The 17,924-nt window shown below is 45.8% G+C and overlaps 1 protein-coding gene across 1 annotated transcript in view; it reads left to right on the top strand.

Moving 5' to 3' along the window:
- CUBN (cubilin) overlaps positions 1-17,924 on the top strand; it is a 247,056-nt gene that overhangs the window by 54,653 nt on the left and 174,479 nt on the right. Inside the window, exons 20-22 of the mRNA XM_077268299.1 lie at positions 900-1,065; positions 2,221-2,446; positions 8,332-8,462. Of these exons, the coding sequence (XP_077124414.1) occupies positions 900-1,065; positions 2,221-2,446; positions 8,332-8,462 (523 nt within the window). The remainder of the gene's footprint in view (positions 1-899; positions 1,066-2,220; positions 2,447-8,331; positions 8,463-17,924) is intronic.

Raw genomic sequence — 17,924 nt, 5'->3', positions numbered from 1 at the left:
AACCTTGAATGTTCTAAAAGAATCCATAGCCTAAGGTGTGTGAGCCTTATGAGTGATAGACATTATTAGTACTAATATTTCCGGGACTCATCGCCCGTGTTATCGGTGAGTGGTGGCAGTGTGTATGAGCGGGTGTGTGGCCTGGGTCAGTGTGTGATTTATGCTCCCATTACAGCATAGGACAGAGGTTGAATGCTGGACTGAGAGAGGGGAGATAGATTAACCCTTGCAGGCACAACCCAAGTCATGTGCTGAGAGCGGGCACGTGACGAATTAGTTACACCATGGAGAAGGGATCCGTGACATGTGGGTTCTCTAGTTTCCTCCCACATGCCAAATTCATACTGATAGGGAATTTATATTGTGAGCCCCAATGGGGACAACAATGCTGACGTCCGTAATGCGCTGTGTAATTAATGGTGCTATATAAGTGAGTATTTTATCTTTGTATTTAAGAAGCAAATGAACAATTGAAAAAATATGTGCAAAAGAGTACATAGCTATGTACATATAATCTCATTAAATGTGGAAGGTTTAAATGGATTATATGATGTCCTGGGATCCGCGGATCTGTTGTAGTGTGTATAGGAACCTGGTAGCAAGAGTCTAATTTCCCTGCAGTGCCACCACTGGCCAAGTGAAGTATTACACAGCTACTATTAACATCAATGGGCAGTCCATATAACTCAGGGACGTGCTGGGTCCTCCAGAGCTAGAGACATTCTTAGTAGCCATGCTCTACTCTGAATAATAGATGAGCGTCCAGAATGGGGGATATTGCTCCATTAGGGCATCTGAAAGTGTGTTTTGTAAAGTAGACAACCCCGTTTTACTCCAAGAGAAAAGGTCACTATGTGTAAGCATGGTTTCTTATAACAAATGTGTTATTTTATTGACAGATTAGAGATGGCTCTTCTGCAGAGTCTACGCTCATTGAAAAATATTGTGGTTCAGAGGTGCCCCCCGCTATTTATTCCACTCAGAGGAGCTTGTATGTCCAGTTCGTCACTGACGTCTCCAGCACTAATCACGGTTTCATGGCTTCGTACCAGTCTGTGGTAGAAGGTAACTCTGCTACTTTACATTATTATAGTCCAGAGCTACAGTCATAATACTGCTGGCTTTTATTGATTGCAGTACTCACCACAAGCATCTTAACTAGGCTCTTAATGCTGGGGGGCAGGTAGTTTTAACAATATCAATGACTGAATACTGTACACTTACCACTAGGTAAATTACCAAGGCCTGCAGGGAATGCTGTGAGATCTCAGCTCTGAAGGTTGCAAAAGTATGAATTCAGCTCTAGACTATTATATAGGCTGTAAATTAAGATCAGTGGATCATACTGTAGGTGCAATGGAAGATTTAGGCAAGGCTCAGAATCTCCTGGCCAGATTTATGATGTCCATGTAGTATTCGGGCTTCCTGATACTACTTATACTAATTCCAATGAGATCCCTTAGTTTCCAATAATTAATGTTACCTTTTATAATAAGACACATGCTCAACCTAATTGTCTTAATTACTCTTCCCACTTACACTCTAAAATACAAATATAGAAAAGCTGTTCTGGTCAAGTGATTGTCTCACCGTGAGAACTGCTAAAAATGAAGCTGGATTTGGTTTTTGAAACCTTTAGTGATCAGCAGTGATCGCTGCTGGAAGTTACGCCGTCCATCTGTACTTCTCCCATAGAGTGGCCACTAGAGGAGAAACAAAGTATTACATGATAACTAGTTAAAAGGTTACTTCCCACCCAAAAAAACAAATTACCTCTTTTCATAGAATGGGTTATAACTTGATGATCGTTGGGAGTCTGACCACTGAGACCCTAAGCGTGATCCCGCGACAGAACTCTGGAACCTAAAATGGAGTGGAGGTGCGCATGCTCGACCTCTGCTCCAGTCATTTACTATGGGACTGTCAGAGAAAGGCACACAGTGTTATCGATCTCCTATGGATAGGGGATTACTTGTTTGTTTTTTTAGGGGAAAATAACCCACTAACTTAATTGTCATCCCTGTAATGCATGGGAGTGCAGGGTCTACCAGAAAGGAACCGGTCTTTCAGAGTAATTCTTCATTCTGGCACATAAAGGGGCGTCCCAAGTAGTGCCCCCCATCTACAACATCTCTATGCTCTAATATGACATATCAACAGGGATGTTAAACCAAAATGTAATATTATTTTTTTAATGCTGAATCTCATTTTTTTTGACAGGTTGTGGAGCAACAATGACTACCCCAGAGGGCACCATTAATAGCCCAGGTTACCCCGATAATTACCCCCACCGTCTTAATTGCATGTGGTTCATTACAGTCGCTCCTGGAAATCTAATACGTCTATCCTTTTCTGCATTCAATCTCGAGCATGATGATTCGTGTAAATACGATTATTTAGAGATATACGATAATGCAACAGACACCACGGGACAGAAAACTGGAAGGTAATCCGATGTGTCTCATCACTATCCTGTTTCACATACCGATTAGTTAATATGGGGCGAGAGGGTCCAATCCTCTTTGCTGCTACCCCTTTATTTATGTTTCTTGGGAACCTGTATAGGGCTCCTCTCTCCAAGATTGCGATGTACTAGCTCAAGGGTCATAGAAAGAAACATGGCCTAGGAAACGAACACCTAACCCTTCTTTCTTGGGTCGCCAAAAAATGGCACCATAATGGTGAGCCAATCTTAATCTTTGCCATTAGGAACCCTTTCTTCGACGCATTCAGCTGAGTGTGTTGTTAATAATTAAAGGGGTTATCCTCTCACCTACACAATGGGTACTTTTTGTAAAAAAAAATATTGTCTAGACAAACGCTTTAAAGGGATTATCTGTTAAAAACAAGTTATCATCTATCCATAAGATGAGTAATAACTTATTGATTTGTGGGGGTCCGATCACTGGGACCTGTAATGATCGACAGAAAGGGGAACTTTTATCCCAGTTTGAATCGAGTGGCAGTGTGCGTGCTCAACTGCTGCTCTATTCGTTCCCCATGAGGCTGCCGAGCGCTGCACTCTTTTTTTTTTTTCTGGTAGCCACATAGAGAATGAATGGAGCAGTGACGGGCATCCGATCCCACCTCGTATGAAAATTCCCCTTTTTGCCGTTCGATAGTGGTCCCAGTGCTCATACTTCCACCTGGACAACCCCTCTAGGTGTTATTGCAGCGCCCCAGAGTCCTGGTCGTTGCAGTACTGTGGCTCCGCCACTAAGGGGAGCTATGGTACGTCTGATGGCACTGAAGGAGTTCATCTGATCAGGTATCACAGACACCAATAGATTTCACTGCCGGGCCTCCAGGGGGAGCTAAGGGTTCTATTTACTAGGCCACTCTCCACAACACTGGTAAAACTGGGGGTCAGGCAGGAAGTTAGACAGAAAGCTGACTGGATGGGAACCAGGCAACACCCTGTGGCAGAGGGTGTTGCGGGAGAAGATTCAGTAGGGTCCCTGTCAGGGGTGGGATCCTGACAGGGGCTTGGCAACTTGAGCGAACGTAACGGGACCGTGCCTGCACAGTATAGCGGCGGTGCCCAAGAAGGGACTGGAAGCGAGATAGATTGTGCTGAGTGAGAAACGAGATCAAAGCAGAAGGAGAATACCAGTAGGGGTCGTGCTGTAAGACCGAGGCAACATCCTACTGAGGCGCAAACAACCGGTGGCCGGAACGCCGAAGGAAGTATTTCTACAGACAGCTTCAGGCAATACTTCGAACCTACGGCAGGACAGTCAGTCTCAGGCGGGCTGTCTCACCTTAATCACCTATGCAGTCTTGGGGGGCAACTTGTGGAGAGGGGCGACTCTAGGGTCCCGGAAGAGCTCCGAGCCTACCCGTCAAACGGGTGCCGTCTTGACCGCAACATCAGGGAGGGACGGAGATTAGCAGAAGATCATCTAATCGAGTTGTGAGGGAACTTAAGAAACAGACACAACAGTTGTGGGGACTTTCCGTAAGCACAGCAGGGAAGGACTACAACACATAGCGCAAGAAGGAAGGCACAGATTTCCACCTGTGAAGAGAACTCTGGAAGTGCCATTGGACCGGCCGGACTTGCGCAGCCTGGTGATCTGGATTCCGGACTGAGGACCCAGAGATCATCAGTAAAGAGGTAAAGAGACTGCAACCCGTGTCCTCGTTATTTGCTGCACTGCACCACTACATCGCATCACTACAGCCTCACCACCGCTACCACTACCTACTTCTATCATCATTACTGACTGTGCGCCCCTCGGCAGGGTCACGGGCCGGGCCTAGCCACCGTGACAACCCCAGAGCAGAAGCTCAGAGGCCCGGTACCGGGTACCCCTCGGCCCTGCGGCAGTGGGGGCGCCGCAACTTGGCGTCACGAACAGGATCTACTTAAGCCTGAAGAATCAGGTCATGTGTGCCTTGGGACTGTGATTTACTGTGCCTGGACTGTACTTTATTGAAAGGACTGTGCTGTACCATTAACCGCCAAAACCACCGCCATTGCTGCGCTGAGGAGAAGCACAGGAGAAGAAGAGGGGCGTGGAATAGGCGTAGACAAACTAAAAAGCGCGAAGAACCATGACCGCCCAGTCTAAATATTGTTGCATGCTAAGGGCGGGCCCATCGACAGGAGAGATCCGCCTCTTGATCTTCTATGGCGGGCAGAGGCCGAAGAAACGAAACTATGACTCAGATGAGGTGGAACTGGAGACCCGGGAAGGCCTGCAGAAAAGGATGGCCCTACATCGACCCCCGTCACCAGTGGATTACTCTGATATGCCCCCGCTGGAAGACTTGTACCCTTGGGAGCTGCCGATGGGGCATCCCGTACCTGGACAGTCCCCGGTTGAAATGCCTTCCACAGGAGAGGGGAGCGGCGCCGGAGGAGTTACCGCAAGTGAAGGTACCCAGCGCCGCGGCCCCTGGGAAGGCCACCTCACCCCTGCATATGGCCCGGCCACGGCTGCTATCAGTGACGCCCCGGTATCCCCACCAATTGACACCAAGGCGCTGGGGGGGCATGACCTCGGGCCCTTCCCCTGGGGGGAATACCGAAACTACCTGATCGCGGAGTTCCAGCGAGAAGTGGAGCGGGAGGCGCGCGGAGAGCTGCTGGAGGGCTCCCTGCCGAAGTGGGGCGTCGTGATTGTGTACCTGCCCCAAACGGGAAAGGGCTTCGTGCAAGAGATCGGGACAGCCTTGAGAGTCCGCATCACCCAGGATGAAGTGGAGCCTTGCCTGAGCGGGAACGACGCTAAGTCTGTCCTGAAGCCGGGGGATGTGGTCACGTACCGCCGGCACCTGAAAGGAAGCAGATGGTGAACCCGGGACATGCAGCGCTGCACCGCCGTCCTGGCGGTATCCCGCACTGAGGGGGAGGAGCTTGCCGCTGAAGCCGCCGCTGCTGCGGCCGCCGCTGCCAGCATCATCCATCGGCCCACGCAGACCCTCATTGCAGCGCACGACCTGGTCGTGCAGAAGACCCGAACCCACGGGGTACACCTGGCCGCGGGAGTAAGCTTGGAATCCAGTTTATCCGACCCGCAGAGAGCCACTTGCCAGGTAAAGCCTCGGTGGGGGCTGCCTCCTGAGTAATGACTAAGGAAGAACACTGTGAAAATGTATATAGTTCGTTTAACTGTTGTTTTCTGAATTGCTGCTGAACCCGTATAGGGTTAACTTTTAAAGGGGTCTCTTTGTTGACCTGGGATCCCTATTGTTTTGTTTGTTTTTCCACGTTTTGCAAAGGTTTCCAGAACTGCCGCGATCATGAACAGTGCATGATACAAACTTATTGTAAATAGTTTGCACCTTCTTAAAGGCGCTTCCTACTGGTTTTACTTAAAGAGAGACTCTTTGCGAAGATACCGCACCGGAGCCTTTGCTGAGTATGGACTGGTAGCCTGAGAAGATATGCTACCTCATAAAGACTTGATCCCCTCTTAAAGGGGATGTTCAGCTGTGTACTTATGAGTGATACTGCTTTAGAACAGTAAAGTGATAACGATGCTTTGAAAGAAAATGATAATGTTTACATGTAGAAGTTATGTGTATTGAACTGGTTAACTGTAAAAAGAAATGCTGATAATGTTCCTTAGAAGAAAGTGCGAGAGCTAGAAGAAAGATGCAGTAGGCCCGTAGGGGTAGACACAGTGTCCTGCATAGTTACTAGTAAGAGAGTAATGATGAAAGTTGATGTTATAAGAAAATAGTTGATAATGTTGATAGAAAATGGGGATAGAAGGTAAACCCTGAGTCCTCCGTAGAAAGTTAGTTTGTTGTAAAGAAAGAGTTAATGATGTGTTACAGAGGACAGAAAGTGAGCCCGTAGGGGTTAGTCAGTGAGTCCTCCTAGGAGCCATACGAAGATGGCTCAGTGGTCCTAAACCAAAAGTATGTTATGTTCTATACTAGGTATAGTAGTTGAAAAGACAGAAGGCTCGGGCTGAAAGGAGCGGTCCTGTAAGAAAGGAGAGGCAGTAGGTCTGGTGCCGTTAGGACAGGCGGTCCTGCAGATTTAAAGAAGGAGAATGTAAAAGTTAAATTGCCTTATAATGTGATTATAAGAAGGTCTTTAGTGGATTTAGAGTGTACGTCCTTTAAAGGCAATGTTAAATTATTGTTCCAGAAATTGTACTAAGTAGAATACCCGGTTGGGTAGGAAAAGTTATTTATAGCATGTTGCTATGTTATTTAACCATGTTTGTAACATTCAAGTGTCCTCACCTCCCATAAAGGGAAGCTCTGTTCAAGTATACTTATTGTTATTTGCACTCAACTAAATGTATGTCTTTTTGCTAACTTGTATTGTTGTTTTCTTCCCAGTCCCGGAGTACTGGATTTAACCGGGGGGGAGTGCAGCGCCCCAGAGTCCTGGTCGTTGCAGTACTGTGGCTCCGCTACTAAGGGGAGCTATGGTACGTCTGATGGCACTGAAGGAGTTCATCTGATCAGGTATCACAGACACCAATAGATTTCACCGCCGGGCCTCCAGGGGGAGCTAAGGGTTCTATTTACTAGGCCACTCTCCACACACAGGTAAAACTGGGGGTCAGGCAGGAAGTTAGACAGAAAGCTGACTGGATGGGAACCAGGCAACACCCTGTGGAAGAGGGTGTTGCGGGAGAAGATTCTGTAGGGTCCCTGTCAGGGGTGGGATCCTGACAGGGGCTTGGCAACTTGAGCGAACGTAACGGGACCGTGCCTGCACAGTATAGCGGCGGTGCCCAAGAAGGGACTGGAAGCGAGATAGATTGTGCTGAGTGAGAAACGAGATCAAAGCAGAAGGAGAATACCAGTAGGGGTCGTGCTGTAAGACCGAGGCAACATCCTACTGAGGCGCAAACAACCAGTGGCCGGAACGCCGAAGGAAGTATTTCTACAGACAGCTTCAGGCAATACTTCGAACCTACGGCAGGACAGTCAGTCTCAGGCGGGCTGTCTCACCTTAATCACCTATGCAGTCTTGGGGGGCAACTTGTGGAGAGGGGCGACTCTAGGGTCCCGGAAGAGCTCCGAGCCTACCCGTCAAACGGGTGCCGTCCTGACCGCAACATCAGGGAGGGACGGAGATTAGCAGAAGATCATCTAATCGAGTTGTGAGGGAACTTAAGAAACAGACACAACAGTTGTGGGGACTTTCCGTAAGCACAGCAGGGAAGGACTACAACACATAGCGCTAGAAGGAAGGCACAGATTTCCACCTGTTAAGAGAACTCTGGAAGTGCCATTGGACCGGCCGGACTTGCGCAGCCTGGTGATCTGGATTCCGGACTGAGGACCCAGAGATCATCAGTAAAGAGACTGCAACCCGTGTCCTCGTTATTTGCTGCACTGCACCACTACATCGCATCACTACAGCCTCACCACCGCTACCACTACCTACTTCTATCATCATTACTGACTGTGCGCCCCTCGGCAGGGTCACGGGCCGGGCCTAGCCACCGTGACAACCCCAGAGCAGAAGCTCAGAGGCCCGGTACCGGGTACCCCTCGGCCCTGCGGCAGTGGGGGCGCCGCATTATTACCCTATTTAATTTTTTGACCAAAAAGAAGGTCACTTGTGGAATTCCCACGCCACATCCATTTAAACCCCTCTATTCCCTATTTGACAAGGTTTGATTGAAAAATACCCAATAGTTTCATATCTTTATTACGCCTGCCATCTTGTTCTCTAAATACATAATCTTTGGTGGAGATCTTGGCCCAAGTTAAAAAAAAATATATCTCTTCAGCGCATTATATATTTTGTCATAAATGAGTCCAAATCGTTCAGAAGTGACGTAGGATGTGATAAACGAACAAATATGATATGAATGTGTAAACTCAAGTCACTTGTAACATTTCCTACAGATACTGCGGGAAATCCATCCCCCCAACAATAACCAGTAGTGACCGCACCATGGTCGTATTGTTCGTTACCGATTTCGTCACAGGTGCTGAAGGATTTTCAGCTAACTATGTGTCCATCAATGCATCCACGGGTAAGTTCTACTAACAACAGGTGTAATCTGTTGTTAAATCCTACCTAAGTACCTTAAATACACAGTATAATTTGATGTTAAATCTTACCTAAGTACCCTAAATACACATCACTGAAATGTTTTAAGCAATGAATCTTTCTTGTAAAGAAGAATGTGACAAGAGCTAATGCCACAATTATGGTAAAAAAAAAAGATTTTTGGGTCTAGTAAATATATAACCCGGATTCATTAGTGCATTTGTGCCTTTTTTGTCTAGTTTTTGCTGTTTTTCACTTATTTTTCATTTGCGCCTTATTCTTTTGATGGGCACATTTTTTTTTTTTTTAAGTCAAGTTGATTTTATATTTGTTCATCTGTTTTATTATGTTCATCATCGTGGGCGGGGGGTTTCCTGGAAAATTAATGAATTTTGCACAAAAGTACTGAAACACTAATGAATTTCATTAATGCGCCATTTTGTACAGTATTTGGTGCCAAAAAATTTCAACAAATACTACAAAACAAAAATAAGACTCCAAAAAAATTATGACTCAGCCCAATTAATGCAATCGCACCTGGGACTTTTAACCCTTGCATACAGTATATTATAGCTGTATTAATTCCTACTCGTACGTACTGTCCTCTGGATTTTCGGGATCTATAACAAGCAAGTATAGCGTGTCTAGAACTGCAAAAATGCAGAAATAATTCTAAAATGTCTCAGGAATTCCTCTCCTTTTCCTTGGTATAAAGAAGTCTTCTATGATCAGTCATCCCCCTCCTCCTTCTCCTATGTTCAGTTATCTGTGCATTATATGAATCTGTTACTGAGTAGGGGGTCCCCATGAAACTGCTTGCACAGGGACCCCCCAGCAATCTGGATCCATGCCTGCAGAAAACCTATGGAAGCCAGAAATATACACAAATATAAACTTTCATTGTTGACCACCATAGCAACCTATCACATCACAGCTTTAATTTTACCAATGCTGTTTAAAATATGAAAGCTGAGCTCTGATTGGTTGCTATGAGGAACAAAGACCATTTTGATAATTGAGGCCTAAAGTTTTTTTTCCTTTAATTTTGAGAGTGTAAAGCTATGTTCACACATTGCGGTTTTGCACCATTATTTTTAATGCAAATTTTAAGCTGTGTTTTACAGTACCAGAAAAGTTTATGAGATTTCAGAAATCTCATGATCACACCTTTTTTTTTTTTTTTTTTTTTTTAATCTCTGGCTGATTTGAAAAACTGCATTTTTGCAAACTGCATCATGTCACTTTTTTCAGCATTTTTTTTTTCTGCGTATTTGCAGTGTTTTTTCCTCCATACGAAACAATGGGTAAGTGCAAATGTAATAATGCAGGTATCAGTTTTTCCTGCGTTTTTGGTGCAAAAACTTAAAGGGGTATGCCCATCTCAAACATCCTATCCCAATATGTAGTAGGTGTAATAATATTAATATTACCAAGTACCTCCAATTAGAAATGTAGTGTAGTTTTTCTGATTCGCTATGTCTCTTTCCTCATGTGCAGGCATTGCAGGACCTTAGGTATCCATGGTTAGCTAGTTGCTAATGGTCGTAACCAAGAATACCATAGGTCCTGCAATGCTTGCACATGAGGAAAGAGACATAGCAAATCAGGAGAACTATACTACATTTCTCATTGGCGGTACTTGCTAATATTATTAACCCTGTAAGGAAGTTAAATCATGTTTTTGGGGCCACTAAACGTTACCAACATGCACAAGAGACAAAAACGCAGCAGAAAATCAGCAAAACCTGCAACATGTGAACATAGACGTAAAATTGTCATGTTAGTCATTAAATTTGTACTTTTGAGGGTAAATTGCCTCTTGGTCATACAAAGCTTAGAACAAAGAAAAACAGAATATTTTGTTAGAAACGTTGTGGTAGGATTGGAAGGCCGTAAACACGTCGATGAAATGCCAGGTGGATACTGTTGTGCGGCGTTTGGCATCTACATTACAATTCCTGTAATGGGCCTCCGTGCTGGATTTGTGGCAAGCCTCTGCTCTGAGTATGTGCCAGCCCTGGCCACCGGCTTCCAGGAATACGAGTGTTCCCGTTCCCTGCGGTCATGTAGTTATGAAGGATATAATATGGATTCTATTACTTTTTTTTCTTGACATCCTGCCAGGTCTTGAATATAAAAGCTATTTGTTTTACATTTCACTAAGACCCTGGAAAAAGTTCTGCAGTCGGAAAATGAGACCAAACACTCAACGGGATTTCTATATGTTTGTTGCTAGGCAACACTGCGTATTCCGGCGCACAAGGCAATGCCCTGTGTGAACGAGGCATCATATTAGCTGTATGGAGCAGATGTTACTTGCAGGATGGTCGTTTGAGATCCCAGCGTAAAGGGTTAACAGGAGTGATGGAATCAGGAGGAGGTGGATCGGCAGCCGTCCCGTTTCCCACACATGTTCTCGGGTCTTTGCAAAGATCCAAGGCTTAAAAAGCATTTGCTCAATTGGGCTAAAATGATTTTACGGCCATGTGCATGAGCCCTTAACCCCTTCCTGACATCTGACGTACTATCCCGTCGAGGTGACCTGGGCCTATCTGACCCTCGACGGGATAGTACGTCATAGCCGATCGGCCGCGCTCACGGGGGGAGCGCGGCCGATCGCGGCCGGGTGTCAGCTGCATATCGCAGCTGACATCCGGCACTATGTGCCAGGAGCGGTCACGGACCGCCCCCGGCACATTAACCCCCGGCACACCGCGATCAAACATGATCGCGGTGTACCGGCGGTATAGGGAAGCATCGCGCAGGGAGGGGGCTCCCTGCGGGCTTCCCTGAGACCCCCGGAGCAACGCAATGTGATCGCGTTGCTCTGAGGGTCTCCTACCTCCCTCCTCGCCGCAGGTCCCGGATCCAAGATGGCCGCGGCATCCGGGTCCTGCAGGGAGGGAGGTGGCTTACCGAGTGCCTGCTCAGAGCAGACACTTGGTAAGCCTGCAGCCCTGCACAGCAGATCGCAGATCTGGCAGAGTGCTGTGCACACTGCCAGATCAATGATCTGTGATGTCCCCCCCTGGGACAAAGTAAAAAAGTAAAAAAAAAAATTCCCCACATGTGTGTAAAAAAAAAATAAAAAAAATATCCTAAATAAAGAAAAAAAAAAAAAATTATTCCCATAAATACATTTCTTTAGCTAAATAAAATAAAAAAAACAATAAAAGTACACATATTTAGTATCGCCGCGTCCGTAACGACCCAACCTATAAAACTGCCCCACTAGTTAACCCCTTCAGTAAACACCGTAAGAATAAAAAAAAAAAAACGAGGCAAAAAACAACGCTTTATTACCATACCGCCGAACAAAAAGTGGAATAACACGCGATCAAAAAGACCGATATAAATAACCATGGTACCGCTGAAAACGTCATCTTGTCCCGCAAAAAAAGAGCCGCCATACAGCATCATCAGCAAAAAAATAAAAAAGTTATAGTCCTGAGAATAAAGCGATACCAAAATAATTATTTTTTTCTATAAAATAGTTTTTATCGTATAAAAGCGCCAAAACATAAAAAAATGATATAAATGAGATATCGCTGTAATCGTACTGACCCGACGAATAAAACTGCTTTATCAATTTTACCAAACCCGGAACGGTATAAACGCCTCTCCCAAAAGAAATTCATGAATAGCTGGTTTTTGATCACTCTGCCTCACAAAAATCGGAATAAAAAGCGATCAAAAAATGTCACGTGTCCGAAAATGTTACCAATAAAAACGTCAACTCGTCCCGCAAAAAACAAGATCTCACATAACTCTGTGGACTCAAATATGGAAAAATGACAGCTCTCAAAATGTGGTAACGCAAAAAATATTTTTTGCAATGAAAAGCGTCTTTCAGTGTGTGACGGCTGCCAATCATAAAAATCCGCTAAAAAACCCACTATAAAAGTAAATCAAACCCCCCTTCATCACCCCCTTAGTTAGGGAAAAATAAAAAAATTAAAAAATGTATTTCCATTTTCCCATTAGGGTTAGGGTTAGGGTTAGGGCTAGAGTTAGGACTAGAGTTAGGGCTAGGGTTAGGGTTAGGGCAAGGGTTAGGACTAGGGTTAGGGCTAGGGTTGGGGCTAGAGTTAGGACTAGAGTTAGGGCTAGGGTTAGGGTTAGGGCAAGGGTTAGGACTAGGGTTAGGGCTAGGGTTGGGGCTAGGGTTAGGGCTAGGGTTAGGGTTGGGGCTAGGGTTAGGGCTAGAGTTAGGACTAGAGTTAGGGCTAGGGTTAGGGTTAGGGCAAGGGTTAGGACTAGGGTTAGGGCTAGGGTTGGGGCTAGGGTTAGGGCTAGTGTTACGGCTAGTGTTAGGGCTAGTGATAGGGCTAGGGTTATTGCTAGGGTTATTGCTAGGGTTAGGGCTAGGGTTAGGGTTAGGGTTGGGGCTAGGGTTGGAGCTACAGTTAGGGTTGGGGCTAAAGATAGGGTTAGGGTTTGGATTACATTTACGGTTGGGAATAGGGTTGGGTGTGTCTGGGTTAGAGGAGTGGTTAGGGTTACCGTTGGGATTAGGGTTAGGGATGTGTTTGGATTAGGGTTTCAGTTATAATTGGGGGGTTTCCACTGTTTAGGCACATCAGGGGCTCTCCAAACGGGACATGGCATCCGATCTGAATTCCAGCCAATTCTGCGTTGAAAAAGGAAAACAGTGCTCCTTCCCTTCAGAGCTCTCCCGTGTGCCCAAACAGGGGTTTACCCCAACATATGGGGTATCAGCGTACTCAGGACAAATTGGACATCATCTTTTGGGGTCCAATTTCTCCTGCTACCCTTGGGAAAATACAAAACTGGGGGCCAAAAAATAAGTTTTGTGGGAAAAAAAAGATTTTTTATTTTCACGGCTCTGCGTTGTAAACTGTAGTGAAACACTTGGGGGTTCAAAGTTCTCACAACACATCTAGATAAGTTCCTTGGGGGGTCTAGTTTCCGATATGGGGTCACTTGTGGGGGGTTTGACCTGTTTGGGTACATCAGGGGCTCTGCAAATGCAACATGACGCCTGCAGACCAATCCATTTAAGTCTGCATTCCAAATGGCGCTCCTTCCCTTCCGAGCTCTGTCATGCGCCCAAACAGTGGTTCCCCCCCCACATATGGGGTATCAGCGTACTCAGGACAAATTGGACAACAAAGTTTGGGGTCCAATTTATCCTGATACCCTTGTGAAAATACAAAACTGGGGGCTAAAAATCATTTTTGTGAAAAAAAAAAAGGAATTTTTATTTTCACGGCTCTGCGTTATAAACTGTAGTGAAACACTTGGGGGTTCAAAGCTATCAAAACACATCTAGATAAGTTCCTTAGGGGGTCTACTTTCCAAAATGGAGTCACTTGTGGGGGGTTTTAATGTTTAGGCACATCAGGGGCTCTCCAAACGCAACATGGCATCCCATCTTAATTCCAGTCAATTTTGCATTGAAAAGTAAAATAGCGCTCCTTCCCTTCCGAGCTCTGCTATGCGCCCAAACAGTGGTTTATCCCCACATATGGGGTATCGTCATACTCAGGACAAATTGCACAACAACTTTTGTGGTCTAATTTCTTCTCTTACCCTTGGGGAAATAAAAAAATGGGGGCGAAAAGATCATTTTTGTGAAAAAATATGATTTTTATTTTTACGGCTCTGCATTATAAACTTCTGTGAAGCACTTGTTGGGTCAAAGTGCTCACCACACATCTAGATAAGTTCCTTAGGGGGTCTACTTTCCAAAATGGTGTCACTTGTGGGGGTTTTTAATGTTTAGGCACATCAGGGGCTCTCCAAACGCAACATGGCATCCCATCTTAATTCCAGTCAATTTTGCATTGAAAAGTAAAATAGCGCTCCTTCCCTTCCGAGCTCTGCTATGCGCCCAAACAGTGGTTTATCCCCACATATGGGGTATCAGCGTACTCAGGACAAATTGCACAACAACTTTTGTGGTCTAATTTCTTCTCTTACCCTTGGGGAAATAAAAAAATGGGGGCAAAAAGATCATTTTTGTGAAAAAATATGATTTTTATTTTTACGGCTCTGCATTATAAACTTCTGTGAAGCACTTGTTGGGTCAAAGTGCTCAACACACATCTAAATAAGATCCTTAGGGGGTCTACTTTCCAAAATGGTGTCACTTGTGGGGGGTTTCAATGTTTACGCACATCAGGGGCTCTCCAAATGCAACATGGCGTCCCATCTCAATTCCAGTCAATTTTGCATTGAAAAGTCAAATGGCGCTCCTTCCCTTCCGAGCTCTGCCCTGCGCCCAAACAATGGTTTACACCCACATATGGGGTATCAGCGTACTCAGGACGAATTGTACAACAAATTTTGGGGTCTATTTTCTCCTGTTACCCTTGGTAAAATAAAACAAATTGGAGCTGAAACAAATTTTGAGTGAAAAAAAGTTAAATGTTTATTTTTATTTAAACATTCCAAAAATTCCTGTGAAACACCTGAAGGGTTAATAAACTTCTTGAATGTGGTTTTGAGCACCTTGAGGGGTGCAGTTTTTAGAATGGTGTCACACTTGGGTATTTTCTATCATATAGACCCCTCAAAATGACTTCAAATGAGATGTGGTCCCTAAAAAAAAAATGGTGTTGTAAAAATGAGAAATTGCTGGTCAACTTTTAACCCTTATAACTCCGTCACCCAAAAAAATTTTGGTTCCAAAATTGTGCTGATGTAAAGTAGACATGTGGGAAATGTTACTTATTAAGTATTTTGCGTGACATATGTCTGTGATTTAAGGGCATAAAAATTCAAAGTTGGAAAATTGCGAAATTTTCAAAATTTTCGCCAAATATTCGTTTTTTTCACAAATAAACGCAAGTTATATCGAAGAAATTTTACCACTATCATGAAGTACAATATGTCACGAGAAAACATTGTCAGAATCGCCAAGATCCGTTGAAGCGTTCCAGAGTTATAACCTCATAAAGGGACAGTGGTCAGAATTGTAAAAATTGGCCCGGTCATTAACGTGCAAACCACCCTTGGGGGTGAAGGGGTATCATTGCAATACCAAACCTGTATAGTGTTTTGTGTTTTTTTTTAAATTTGTGGTGTAACCCTTTCACGACCTATGACATATATATATGTCATAGGTCATGCCCCGGCGTTTGAAGCAGGCTCCGCCTCAGAGCTGAATGATCAGCTGTCATGGGCTCCTAACAAACGAGGCTGTTACTATGTTAATCTCTGACAGGGGTATTTAACATGTGCACTCTGGAAGCGCGTCACAAACCTTGCCCATCGGCACCCCTGTCACATGAAGGCGGAGCTCCAATGGGTTGGCATGACAACCGGAGGTCTGCAAAAGACCCCAGTGGTTGCCATTGCAGATCTGCTATGAGCGCCATCCCATGCCTGGCGCTCAAAGCGGATGATCATTTCTGCTACGAATAGCAGGGCTTCACAAGCGATCAGGAGATCGCAGCTTTTCGTCTCCTACAGAGACTATTGAAGCAAGTAAAAAAAAAAGTTTTTAAAAACATCCTTGTATGCATGGCTCCTCATCCCCATCCTTGTCTGCATGGCTCCTTGTCTCCATCCTTGTCTACATGGCTCCTCATCCCCATCCTTGTCTGCATGACTCCTCATCCCCATCCTTGTCTGCATGGCTCCTCATCCCCATCCTTGTATGCATGGCTCCTTATCCACATCATTGTATGCGTGGCTCCTTGTCCATATCATTGTATGCATGGTTCCTCATCCCCATCCTTGTATGCATGGCTCCTCATCCTCATCCTTGTATGCATGGCTCCTCATCCCCATCCCATCCTTGTAGGAATGGCTCCTTGCCTCCATCCTTGTCTACATGGCTCCTCATCCCCATCCTTGTCTACATGGCTCCTCATCTCCATCCTTGCATACATGGCTCCTCATCCCCATCCTTGTATGCGTGGCTCCTTATCCACATCATTGCATGCATGGCTCCTCATCCCTATCCTTGCATACATGACTCCTCATCCCCATCCTTGTCTGCATGGCTCCTCATCCCCATCCTTGTATGCATGGCTCCTCATCCCCATCCTTGTATGCATGGCTCCTTATCCACATCATTTTATGCATGGCTCCTCATCCCTATCCTTGCATGCATGGCTCCTCATCCCCATCCTTGTATGCATGGCCCCATCAAAAAACGTTAAAAAAATAAACCATTATACTAACCTTCCTGCTCTCCCTCACAACGTCTTGTTCTGGTGCCAGCAGCTGCTTTATGCTTGTAAGCAGTGCGTGGCAGGAACGTCATGTGCTGCTCGCAAGCAGAGCACAGCTGCCGGATTACTCACCGCTCCCCACGCCGGGACTATGTGCATGGAGGGCAGTGAGTATTCATTGCTATAATAATAATAATCATCAAGTAACGTGCACAGTGTCAGCCACTAGGCGGTCAAGGGTGCCCGCTACTTAAAGGGAATCTGTCACCCCCAAAATAGAAGGTGAGCTAAGCCCACCGGCATCAGACGCTTATCTACAGCATTCTGTAATGCTGTAGATAAGCCCCCAATGTATCCTGAAAGATAAGAAAAAGAGGTTAGATTATACTCACCCAGGGGTGGTCTGGTCCGATGGACGTCGCAGTCCGGGGCCTCCCATCTTCTTACGATGACGTCCTCTTCTTGTCTTCACGCTGCGGCTCCGGCGCAGGCGTACATTGTCTGCCCTGTTGAGGGCAGAGCAAAGTACTGCAGTGCGCAGGCGCCGGGCCTCTCTGACCATTCCCGCCTGCGCACTGCGGTACTTTGCTCGACCCTTAACAGGGCAGACAAAGTACGCCTGCACCGGAGGCGCAGAGTGAAGACAAGAAGAGGACGTCATCCTATGAAGATGGGAGGCGCTGGACCCGGACCGCGACGCCCATCGGACCAGACCGCACCGGGACCGCCCGTGGGTGAGTATAATCTAACCTCTTTTTCTCATCTTTCAGGATACATCGGGGGCTTATCTACAGCATTACAGAATGCATTCCAGAATGCTGTAGATAAGCCCCTGATGCTGGTGGGCTTAGCTCACCTTCGATTTTGGGGGTGACAGGTTCCCTTTAAGGGAAATGAATATTCACCTCTCTCCATTCCCGCGGGAGTAGCTGCAGGAACCTGGCTTCTGCAGCTGACACTGTGCGCACTATTACAGACAAATGAATATTCACTGCCAGCGCAGTGAGTATTAATTTCTTTTTAGCAGCCGGCACAGGAGTTATCCGCAGCAGTCGGCTCCTGCCTCCTGTGACCCGCTGCTCCGCCACTGCCGCTCCCCTTCCATGCTCTGGACCTTCACTCGAGAATAAGCCGAGGAGGGCGTTTTCAGCACAAAAAAATGTACTGAGAAACTCGGCTTATACTTGAGTATATACGGTATGTAAACTTTGTATAGTCATAAGAGGTGACCCACAGAATAAAGATCACCCTTTATTTCTGCAGCAGGTGAATAGCGCAAACTTTAAAATGTCAAAAAATAG

Source organism: Ranitomeya variabilis, chromosome 6, assembly GCF_051348905.1.
Source record: "Ranitomeya variabilis isolate aRanVar5 chromosome 6, aRanVar5.hap1, whole genome shotgun sequence".
NCBI lineage: Eukaryota > Metazoa > Chordata > Amphibia > Anura > Dendrobatidae > Ranitomeya > Ranitomeya variabilis.
The sequence above is the reverse complement of the archived record's forward strand: the minus strand, read 5'-3'. Positions and strand labels throughout refer to the sequence as shown.